The sequence below is a fragment of the Pleurodeles waltl genome, chromosome 1_2 (assembly GCF_031143425.1).
Source record: "Pleurodeles waltl isolate 20211129_DDA chromosome 1_2, aPleWal1.hap1.20221129, whole genome shotgun sequence".
Classification (NCBI taxonomy): Eukaryota; Metazoa; Chordata; class Amphibia; order Caudata; family Salamandridae; genus Pleurodeles; species Pleurodeles waltl.
Window position 1 is genome coordinate 1,194,324,477 of NC_090437.1, and position 12,573 is coordinate 1,194,337,049.

The 12,573-nt window shown below is 40.3% G+C and overlaps 1 protein-coding gene across 2 annotated transcripts in view; it reads right to left on the minus strand.

Annotated features, from left to right (window-relative positions):
* The window catches only part of GRK4 (G protein-coupled receptor kinase 4), a 327,289-nt gene that overhangs the window by 25,188 nt on the left and 289,528 nt on the right, over positions 1–12,573 (minus strand). For both annotated transcript variants that reach the window (XM_069203507.1, XM_069203503.1), the window contains 2 exons: positions 8,177–8,314; positions 3,837–3,974 (listed from right to left, as the gene is read on the minus strand). In XM_069203507.1, coding sequence (XP_069059608.1) covers positions 3,837–3,974; positions 8,177–8,314 — 276 coding nt within the window. The remainder of the gene's footprint in view (positions 1–3,836; positions 3,975–8,176; positions 8,315–12,573) is intronic.

The window sequence follows — 12,573 nt, forward strand, 5'->3', positions numbered from 1 at the left end:
CACCAATTATATTCCAGGCAGCTGTAACCTCAAGGTTTGTTACAAAAAACAAGTTATAATTACCACATTAGATTGGCGAGCCTGCACCTGCGGTGCCTGAAAAGATAACGAGGTAATGAAACTGGGATCATTTCCAAAAGAACTCATGGAGAAGGCAGAGATGGAGGGAAGTATTAAATGACAGGGAGGCGAATGACAACGTGAATTAAATACAGAGATGGGGTGGGAGGCTATAAATATAGTTGTGAGGGATCACCTAAAAGCAGTTGTATTCCAACTGAAGATTATGATTTTGAACTACAAAGAACTGAACTATGACTCTGAGAAAGTTGGCAGCAAAAAGGCTTTGGTATAAAACACTAAGGAATTTGGAGACATCTAAAATATCATCATCATCCCAAAAATGGACATAGTGCAAATTAAATTAAAAGACATCAGCATGTCACTGAAAACACTGTTCAAGGTGCACCCAATCAGAACTTGTGTGTCGTCAGCAGCTTCCCTAATTGAGAAACTGATGTGTCAGTATTAGAGTGCTGGTCGGTGTAACACAGCAGACTAACTACAGGAGGTGACATCATTCCTCCTATTTTCTTTTAAACATTTTTTTGGGCGGGGGGATCAAAAATGTTTTGTTCGTAGATTTAAAAATTGTGACACAATGGCCCGCATTATACTCAACAGCAATTAAAGACTCAGATGTGGGTTAGTCACGTTGCAAACAATATTAATTTGGCTCTGTTGACAAGTTTTACCCAACTCTATAGAGCAGCAATAGACTCTAATAAAGGCTCAATATGCAGTAGAAATAGAGGTCACAACAGTGACAGGTAAATGGAAGGATGCCTGAGAATCCGCAGTTGTTAATGAACAGATCCTGCTAAGAATAACAGCCCTATGCTAGAAAACATTTGTGCCTTCTCACACATTCTCATGGAACACATCCAAGACTTGGCAAAGAAATTTGAATAATGTTAGATGTGGTAACCTCAATACTGGTTGAGACCAACTCAGTATGGGTTATACACACCCATTACTTTGCTCAGCACAGATGGACAATCTGGAATCTAATCTACTATCACTGGTTTATCCTGACCTATCTGCTTTTCATTCTAGGAGGGTGGCACACAATAAACATGAAACTATGTATTAAAAGGATAACCCACTGCCTAAGGATGCAGGGAAAGCATTTTATCTGGTGGGTTTAAGTTTCAGATCCTAATGCACTTTAGACAGTTTCCAGACTTGGTTGATGGACAGATTTCAGAATAACGTAGCACACACAATGAAAAAGAAGCAGTTGCCTAATAATATTCTTATTACTCATCGTACAATAAACAAAAAGACAAATGGGGAAATGCTGTCAGGTACAAATGACTATGTTGGAGTGGGGCGAATGTCCAAAATGCTTAGGATTCACTTCAGGCAAATGGAACTTTCATAAAACCAAGGAGGGGGTCTGCCCCCCCCCCCCCCCCACCCCCTCCAGTTTTGTGAAAATATCAAATAGCACGAAAACGATAGTTGGTTGGGTTAAGCAATAGCAAACAGGCCACTGTGGGACATTTCCTTGTGGCCTCAAAAGCAAAAACCCACATCATTTCACGTGACCAATCTTCCACACCAATTCATCAAAATCTTTATTTCCTTCAGACATTTCATTGAGAGGAGTTCAGGAACTAAGGGAAAGCAAGACGCTTGAATTTAGAGTTAAAACACCAAAAGGCACCATAATTAGGGTGGCCATATTTTAAGAAGCAAAAACTGAGTCATAGCCTCAAGACTATCTGGCCTGTCTTGGTTTATGTGGTTCGTTGTAAATGTGAGCTTTATATATGGTAGGTGTCTTGTAAATATATGCACTGTGTAAACATAGTTTTGTAAATGTGTGTCTTTATATATGTGTGTGTGTGTATATATATATATATATATATATATATATATATATATATATACACACACACACACACACAAACACACATACACACACATTTACAAAACTACATTTACATAATATTAGCTTTAACTCCAACTTGCACACCTTTGTCCCTTCCTCCCCAGTCTGTGCTGGGAGCAGGCAACAGACCTCCTGTGCGCCTGACAGAAACAAATAAAGAACTTAAATTGTTTCAGAGTTGGGATTTGCATGTTGAAAGAGCGTATACCTTTCAATTCTGTTTTGCAGGATGACTTGGCCTGTGCCCTAAAAACTGGGACATGTCTTTTAAATTAAAAAAAGTATTGGGACACGAGACAGCCCTCCGAAAACTGGGACTGTCTGGAGAAACCGGGGACATCTGGTCACCCTAACCATAAAGTCATTTGAATAAATTAAACAAATTTGTAGAGTGCAAAATGATACCTCAAAGGGTGTCCCTGGTGCGAAAATACTGACTTAGAAAGATCAAGGGACCAATGAATCTTGAACAGCCAGGCCATCAAGTTTTTGTGAAAAGTCAGAGTTACCAATGGAGTGCAGTATGAACGAAAGACAGTTCCTGTGTTATGTGTTAAGAAGGAAAAAGAACAACCTCCTAGAGTTTTCTTTAATTGAAGGACTATATAACATCTGACGTGGAGGAATGTAAAGTGGGTCTCGAAAGGCAGAACAGAAAATGGTGTCTCGTGTAAGAAGGCCCGACAATGCAGCATAAAATGGCATAGACACAAGGACTTGAAAATTGCCCTTTTAGCTGTAGGATGCTAATAAATTGATATAAGGTGAGTAGTGATCAAAGACAAAGGAGAAAGTCCTAGAAAAAGGTGGGCAACTGCCCTTTGGAAGACTTACAGATGGTGAAGACAAGAAGGAATGCCAAGAAAAGGGGAGTTACCGTGATCCAAACAGGAAATCATAATGGGTTAGGAATCCCACTGTTTTCCAATAGTCTTTTATATATATATTTCCAACATGCACCAAACAATTTCAATTTGCTCTTCCTATAGTCCTTTTTTGACATCCCATTGTTTGTGGTTGTATCCTAAAACGTTGGTTTCCTCATTGGCATCCTTTTGTTTTGTCCACCCTGTGCTTCGAATTTTATAGTTTTAGATGGTGTTACTTTAATTGTCATACTACAGATGTTGAGTTGTTTAGATCCATTGATGCCCCTGATGTTACATATTTTGTTAATCCACCACAAATATTGCCATTTATTGGTATGCTTCCTCAAGTGAGGTACTATATAAAAACAGAGACCAAATTTTAAATCTTTATGGACAATGGAAGACATAGGACATAGACATATGATTAAAAACTGCAAAGAAAAGGAAAGAGAAAAATATTTAGAAATTAATTGTTCAGTGCATTATTTGATGGTAGAGAAGGTTGAATACTGCAGGACTGCATCTGACCGAATGCTACACACAAAGCAGGCGTAGTTTTTTTTGCTAAAAACCAGCTGACCAATCCTCAACATTCCAAGACATTGGTGGGGAAAAAAGAGAGGCTAACGGTAAAAATATTCAAAATGCAACATTTACCATATTATGGAAAACCTGCCATATGTCATTTTTGTGGACTTTGTTTGATATTCAGGCATCTTTTACACTCCAGAAGTTACAACCAATGAATTCAATTTTAATTATTTCATAGTGGTTGATTAGCCTTAAATATGTCATAAAGGAACCACACAAACACTGTACCCATCTCTTTTCTATTTAAAAAAGAACACCATAGAGAAGGGCATTCTCTACTAGCTGTTCATTTGAAAGCCTGTGATGTGTTTGTTTTTCCCAAATGTTGTACAAAGTATTGGAAATGGCGTTAAAAGCACCCATGTACTACTTAACTCTCACACAATCGTCACAAAGTGCAGAAAGCTGGATCACCATACCTCTTGCTGCCAGGGAATGGAGACACAACCGGTCACAAATTTTGAATAGAAGTTGTCATCTGTGGTATCCAAGTTCACTCCTTTTACCGTAGAGAACTGCTCAATGTCCAACACATCCTTGCAATACACCGCACGAGGCTGCAAAACATGGATCAGACAGAAACAGTGTAGAATACAAGACTTCAGTGTCTCGTCTTCAGCCAGAGGGAGGAAATTCTCCATTCAGGAAAGTGAGCCAATGCAGTTTACAGAACACACTGTGAAGAGCATGTTGCCAATGTACATGATGTTAATGAGAGAAAGAAAGCTTGAGTATTTAAGAAACGAACAGTCTTACATTTATGCTGGTCATAAAAATTACTGTTTTCCTAGCCCTAAATTTGCAAGTATCATGGACTGAGTAAAATTCCCTATTGAGAGTTAAGAATGTTGATGTTTCTTAACTAACATTTTCTTTGCGTTTTGCTTAAAACTGTAGTGCAGTACTGGTTGGAGGGGGGGGGGGGGGCGGGGAGGACAGCTCAGGAGGAAGACCACCACCAGAAATAAAATGTGAGAGTGAAACAACTACCAGTGAAGATGTTTACTCTATGAGGTGTGAAAAGCGATGGGAACCAGATCACAAATCTTTAATACTTTACACCAAAGTCAAGGGCCATAGTACACGTAGCTGAGACACAGCAACACACTACAAATAATTGCAGTAACAATGTGAAGGGCAGCAGAGAAGTATATAGAGGATCTAGAGAGCACCAATGCACAAGTAACCCTCTCATCTCTTCCCTGTTTCCCTACTGGCTCGTCAGAGCCTTAACCCATATCCATGCTGGTCAACCAATGCTTGTTCTCATTTTCCCCTGATAGACATTGTTGACAACTCTCCTGGAAGGCCTTTTTTTGAAGACTGAATTCTGGAGGCCTGCCAAATAACCAGGCCTCATCACAGAGAGGAATCATTGTTTATTGAGATCCACATAAGGGAACTATTTGACTAGTACAAGATGCAGACCAAATAAATCTGTTGCACTATCCCTGCTCCTGAGTATTGGAGCCTTCTTATAGTACATCAGGCTTTTACTGAGGTACGTGGAATTATGAACCAGTAAAACCACTGCAGAAAATATTCTTACTGGATGGTCATGGTATTACCCTATGGGTTTTTTCCATCCAGTCATGGTTGTTAGCAGTAGTTAGTGAGAATCATGTGTGATTTCACTCTCACCAATCGTTAGGTTTTCCTGTTTCCACTGAGTTTTACCTGTGCACATTCTCTAGGTCAGACCTAGAGGACACACTGAAGAGAGAAACCCTGGAATAATCATAGTTTGTGATCAACCTGGAATCTGAAATGGACAAAAACACCACTTGTGTCTTATCACAGAGAAACCTGGACACTCCAGATGAGCAAACTGTAAACCATGTTACTACCAGCTATTTGCTGGAAGTAACAGAATGCACAATTCACCAAAAATTGAGCAGAAACTCTTATTTCACATATTTTACTATTTTGTTAGGTTTGAAGGTTTGCAATGAAACCACTTTCATGAAGCAGTTTTACCACATCAGTGGTGCAGTTAAAACAAATTACCCAAATGTGTAAAATGTCACTGTGAATGTTTTTACTGAATGTGATGCCTCTTTTATACCTGCCAATCTATAAATTCTGAAGTTAAAGCCCAGTGGAAACTTGAGTGTAACCTATCAGTTCACAGGCTGATCTCAGTGTCCCTTTTAGTCTCTTGTTTGCTCAAGAACATCCACAACCCCATAGGGAGAGCTTCACCTTTTGGTAGCAGAGTTCACCTATTTCTCCCTCTCGCACACAGTAGATTGAGAATAGCAGTTTGCAGCCAACTGATACCACCTAGCCTGGATGGCACCTATTCCCCTCTGCACACAGAGAGAATTCAGGAGACATCCATGATCTCAAGTTGTGTCCCATTAAGATCATCCGATACTGTGAGACTGGGCAGGGTACACAATCCACCTTGATGATAATGCCACTCTCCCCAAATTTTAGTCCATTTATTAGGACAGCCCCTACTCTTGCACACCACTCTCTCCGCCAACATGTAACAGTTTAAATCTGTCTTCCAGTTTGCTAATTTTGGCTGTCGATCAGCCTTCCAAGTGCAAGCAGTATGTGTTTTGCCACCATTAACTCAAGAGTTGTCAAGGTTTGATTCATATGGGTAATGTCAGTTGTGTCCCAGATATTTAACAGACACCATTTAGGGGAGGATGCAACAGTATTTTCACAAACAGTATTTAAACAGGACACCACAAACTCCCAATAGCCCTGTATGACTGGGCAGTTTCATTACATATGATAAAACATACCCATGTGGCCATAATTTTGAAGGCAAAGATAAGAAGCCACTCTGCCCATCTTTGCCAGGGTGGTACATGCATAACACATTCTATGAAAGATTGTCAGTTGGATTAAACTGAATCTAAAATGGATGGCTACTTTGCGTTGCGAAACCTCTAGCCATTTGTCATCTAATTTCCCTAAATTATGTTCCCAGTGTTCCTGCTGGAGTGTAAGTGATGAGTTTGCGATATGTGAGGGAAATTGCTTTTTTGGGGCATGTATTCAGTCAACAGTCTATCTTCAAGTGGGGAGGATTCTGGAAGGTCTTCTCGTTTAAGCAATAACTTATGGAGGGCCTGACGGATTTGTAGGTTTGAAACCCAAAAAGGGGACAAAGACTGTGGCAGTCCCAGAATGCACAGTCGTGAGGACAACAGCACTCAAATGAACTTTCTCCACACCACGAACTTGACCCTGTACAGGCTGAATGCCTTAGTAGATACAATGGACAAAGGGTGTTTAAGGTATGCCAATTTCTTGCACATAGTATGGAGATGCCCGCCAATGGGCAAACATCACCCAAGACATAGAGCGTCTAAAAAGACGCTCACACATAAGAGATTTATCGCAAACTCATCACTAACACTCCAGCAGGAACACTGGGAACATAATTTAGGAAAATTAGATGACAAATGGCTAGAGGTTTCGCCATGCAAAGTAGGCCCCAAGTCCACGACCCAGAAGGTGCACACTAGATTCATAGATCTGGGACTTGTCGCCAAGAGCGAGAGAGAGAGAGAGATGCACTGGAAATCACCCAAAGCGTCCCCCCCATAGCCGGTGGAGGTCAGAATATAGAACATGGACAAACGCTGAAGAAGCAGCATAGCAACATGAGGAGAGCAGTGGATTACACAGCCACTGCTGTGGAAGATGGGGTGCATCTACTAGGCATTCCCAGTGGGAGGGCTAAGGTTGCTGGGAGACTTAGTTCCCCTTATTAAACTGGTGCTATGGGATAGTCACTGACACCGAATACCTATGTGGGAATACCAGACACACCAAACATGGAGTAAACATACATAGTGACTAGAGAATGGGCACATTGTACCAACAATACATGAAGGCTAGATGGCATTGTTCACTGTTCTAAGTTTGTTTGAAAAAAAGCTATTAAAATTCATGCATGAAAGGAGCGCCTCGATTGCTGGAGAGCCTGTGGTGGTGTCCCAGTGAATGCTGGGATACCAGAGGAAGAGGAGCGAGGAGAGCAGGAGGTGGTGGTGGCGGCGACAGGAAGAGGTACGTTTAAAAAAAAAAAAAAATGTATTCCCCCCCCCCTGTCCGCCCCTCCCCTTCAGATTTGCGGCAGCCACCGCTGCCAATAGCAAAAAGTAAGAGGATGCCTTTGCATGTTGCTGATGGACTGCTGGTAGTTCTTAACCAGGGGACCACATTCAGGGAAAAGGTTCGTAAATAATGGTGGCCTGGACAGATGTGAAGTAGGAGACGGTGGTGTAATCTTAATACAGAGGATAGAAGGACAATGATTCTTTAATTCACATGCGTGTTTTATTTACTTTATTTAATATAACTCACTTCATATGGCGCTGGTTGAAGATGAAACGAGGGGCTTCTCAACTTGTTGCTTGGTGGGAATCTTGCTCTAATGGCCAACATCTGTAATTCATTCTGATCTTTGAGGGATCTTTTACTAACAGAGGTTTTCGGTCTTACTTTGAAGGGCAGTACATCACTTAACATGCAGAATTCTAACTTGTGGAATCCATCTCATGACTTTATGGCAACCCAAAAAGATGTTACCCTGTCCTAATATATGTTTGTAAGAAATAGTTATTGTATGCTACCAGGGAATGGCGACACAATCGGTCACAAAATTTGAACTACAGCAAAATTGTAAATAAGCACCTTTATTACTGTTCCAACATATTCATCACAGCGATCACTAAAAATATTCCACAATAAACTGAAAAATTGCAATAATATGAATGCTTCAAATACTTACATCGGGAATAAAAGGAGGATCTAACATATTTGCTTCCAGTCTCTTGAAGTTTATATTTTTAAATATGGGATGCTGTTTGACACCAGCAGCACCATCTCCTCTGCAGCCTAATCGTTCCTTTGGGTCTTTGGCAAGTAACTGTTGATGTGAAATTGCAGAATTATGTTTTTAACATTATAACAATCCACAACACAAATACTAGAGATTTCTTTAACACTCTTTCCACAATATTAAAATAACTTTTTTTTTTTAAGATTACGAACCAGTTTAGTGATGTATTTCTTGAGATTGACCAAGTCAATTCTATGCAAAGTCTTCTAAATTTAGAAGAGGATGCAGAGGTTTAGATGAGGACAAGGTTTTAGGTGGCACAAATGTTCTGAAGATATGAGGCCTGCCATAAGCGCTAGTCAGATGCTCACTGGTCCTTCTTCCGATCGGCCTGGCCAGGGACTGAATAAGAAAAATACAATTTGGCAGGACTGTGGGAACAAACTCCCAGAAAGGAATAGTTGCTACATGTATTAATGCAGCCCATCTTGTGGATAAAATGGCAGTAATACAAGGAAATGCTTAAACTATTCATTGATAATTGGCACATAGGTATGCAAAGTTGTTTGATACATAGAGAAAGCTGGAATAGGCAATATACAACAGTATCTTTGTGTGCAATTTAAAATTCTACCCGATTGCTGGGATTTAAATGTAATTGTGATACAATAATGAGTCACACTTCATAAAAAGTACTTGTGACAATAACTGTGCAAGCTGTGGGAGAGAGCGGCTTTATTTACAGCTGCTTATTAAACGCCAGTATTATTTTAAACTGGACGTGCAGGTGTCCAAGACTAAAAAACAGACACCCCAAGCACAGCGAGTGCTAATAGTAACAAAATAAATCAGACACCAAAGGACTAGAGAAAAACAGAGTGGTTGAGTGGTTAAGATGTAAGATGTAGCTGTGAAATTAAACCTCCAAAGCAGTCCAAGCAGAAAGACTGTTGTTGCTAACAGTGGCATTTGCATTGGTCGTAGAGAAGGCTATATGATTTAGTTGAGACATTGCACCTCTGTGTAACTCTTTTTTGTTTAGATTTTCTTCATACAATATCAACGTTTGCATGATGGTGCTCTTAGGGATCGGGAATTGCACAATTATTGCTGTAATGTGCTTACAATTTGTAATCATTGCATAGCATTGCAATGACCCACCTCCACAGTAATAGATATAATACAAATTCAATAGTCCTAGCACAATACTGGTAATGCAGGAGTGGCCCACTCCCCCTTTTATGCCAACATCACTCTGTGCCAGAGTTGCGCGCATGCTCCCATGTCCAATGGGGGTAAAATCTTAATGGGCCCCTACGACCCGTGGTCTGGCCGTACGGTGTTGGAAGTCTGCAATATTGGAAGCCATGGTCTTGCTTAAAGCTGCGTCTTCAAGCCAATCCAATACCTTCGGAGACTCTTCATCCATAAGTGATGTTACTCAAACTATTTAAAAGGGCACAAATCTTGGGATAGCCACGTTTGAGATGCTGTCTCTCCCTCCTACTGGATGGGCGCAGCGAGGATGCAGTAAACTATTACAGTCTGTAGGTTATTAGTTTAAACTAGAGTGATATTTCCTAACGTTCAGGTTGTTGTGTTGAAAGTAAATCTACAATTAGGCTGTGACCAGGTTCACTAAGGCTATCGTTGTATGATCAAAAGCTTGAGGGGAATGGTATTGTCTTATTAAAAGGTTGGAATGGTTTGAACAGTCGTTTTATGAAAGTTGCTGGCATAACCAAGTGGCTCAAATATGGAACTGATGCTATAGACTAAAATGTAAATGCCTGCAGCTGTGGGACTACCTGATTAGTAGAACATGGTATTCCTTTGTACTTTCACCAAGTAGTGGTGTACCAAGCTTGAGTATCATCTTGGTGACATTGTCTACTTTTTGTAATGCTGAGGATTACATAATTGGTCTTCAAATACGTATTTTGATATGTCTAAAATTCCTTCTGCCAAGATCTAAATCAGACCCTGGGTGTTACTTAGAGAGTTAAGAATACTTTTTGTCTAAATGGAAACAGGAATATTTTTTCTGGGCTTTTATGTTATTCTCAAACATTAATACCTCAGGACTGATGATGTATGTAAATGACATGAACAAATAAGGACTATACAACTCCAGCTGTGCAGCTTGCCTTGCTTAGACACCATTAAATGAGCATCTTAATCTCATGGTTCTGAAGAAAACAAGAGTTCAAGGTGAATTATGAACAAATCTGGTTTATTATTGGGGAGAAGCTAAGCCCTTCAGAAAGAATCCTCTTTACAAGTTTTAAAAGACCACGCAAATAAAGAATAATAATTCAGAAAATATTTCCTTCTAATAACACTGCAACATGGCAGGTTTACAAGTGGGTGAGTTGGTAATTATTATAAATCCCCCGCCCCCATATAGGCTCCCTCACGGTAAATAAAGTTACAGGTTTCTCTCGATGTTGATCTATCGTACGAACCACTGGGCTGAGATCTCACAGCGTGCCCTGGAATCAGAAAAGGTGGGATGGAATAGCTTGAAAGCCTTGTTAGTCGTCCCTGGAAGTCCTCTTTCAAGCAATGACGGAAAAGCTGTGGTCTCTGACATAGTTGACACCAACATTCCCACACGTTTTTCAGGAAGGTTATTTGCCTTTCCACATGGGTGATGATATTGATTTGTACTTGCAATCAGGATTAGCAGCCAGAATTTGAGACTCGTTTTGAATTGAGGTCATAAAGCAAATAAATAATGTGGCACAGCACGAAACTGGTCCGCTTCCTTTATGTCATGGCACTGTAAAGGTGCTTTTTGGTGTCTGCCGATTGGTCATCACTCTTTTTAGAGAGCACTGACTAACCAATCGCATGCTAGAGGATAAGGATCCGACTGTTAGTGACGTCATTTCTATCTGAAGCCTGAAAAATCTTGTTAAAGTAAATCACGTCAGCTTCAAAGGATTTGATGGACAACTAAGGTTCCAAATGATGGTATGGTTTACCTATGTTCAGAATAAGTACTGAATTATTATTTGTAGCTGTGAGCAGATGAAATACTAGTAGCAGAGGCTGCTAAAACAAAGAAGCTCCAAATGGAAAATGCGAGGTAATGCCTACTTCTGTACTGGGGCAAAAGAAAAGGTGACTTAGGGCCAGATGTATCAAAGTACCGTTTAGCATTTCCTAAATAGTGAATTTTAAGAAAAAGCTATTCGAGAAATGCAAAATGGAATGTAAAAAAATAGCGATTCCCTAATAGTAATTTCTTAAAATGCGCAATCGCTTTTAAGGAATCGCTATTAGGAAATGGGACTCCATTCATCCCTGTGGGCCTGAAGGCCCATGTGTGTGAATGGTTTTGCATTTCCTAATTTGCAAATTCCTTGAGGAAGTCACAACTTAGGTAATGCAAACCCTAGGGTGCCGGGGGCCTAAGGCCCCGTTTGATGTATCCCCGCCTCCCCCAAACAAATATGCACATGTAAAGCACACACATGCCCATGAGTGTTGTAAGTCATTTTAATAAATGCATTTTCAATGCTTTTTCTAAAATTGCACATGGTTACACCAACTTGGAGTTTCCTAAATGTTCAAAATACGGGAGGGATCAGGAGGAATTATGGTCCAGTGTATATCCTCCAAATGGAAACATCAAAAATTAGTAATACACTGTTCCAACCATGTAAAACAGAAAGTTGTGACCGGGGTCCTAAATTCTAGGAGCAAGAGGCCTCACACACCCATAGGGTGTCATGCTTCATCATAGGCACTGCTCCTCGTCAGACCGGCGCTGCAATGTCTGACGGGCACCACCCCGTGTGGGGGGGCTCTTTGCCGGAGATCTTTTTATGTGGTGGTGCCGTGACCCCAAAGGTTATTGAAGTGTCAACGGAGATCAGAAAAGAATGTGATTTAAAATTGACTCCCAAAACCGCCACCGAGACAATGGATTTTATTAGACCAGATGGACGGTCAGGGCCAAGGTTAAAAATATATAGTCAGAAGAGTGAATAGAGAAATTAAGATCAATCACTCTTATAGTGAAAAAATGTATCAAAAGGAGGGGTCTGGGAATTTTCCAAAGTCTACCCTCTCATGGGTCAACATGTTTCGCATCCTGGTGGTCCAAACGGATCCAGTGATGCTTCATCAGGACCTTATATGACTATGTGTATCTCCTAGGTAATAAGGGCCACATATATTTCTAAACAAGGTATACAAGTTACTATAAGCCCGCAATTAGCTGGGGGGAGTAACCAGTATGAAAATTTGCCAACATAAATATGTGTCTTATGATATGTAAAGAAGCACTAATTGTTTTAAAATATAATTGTCATGTGATTCACTCACTATATTTCATC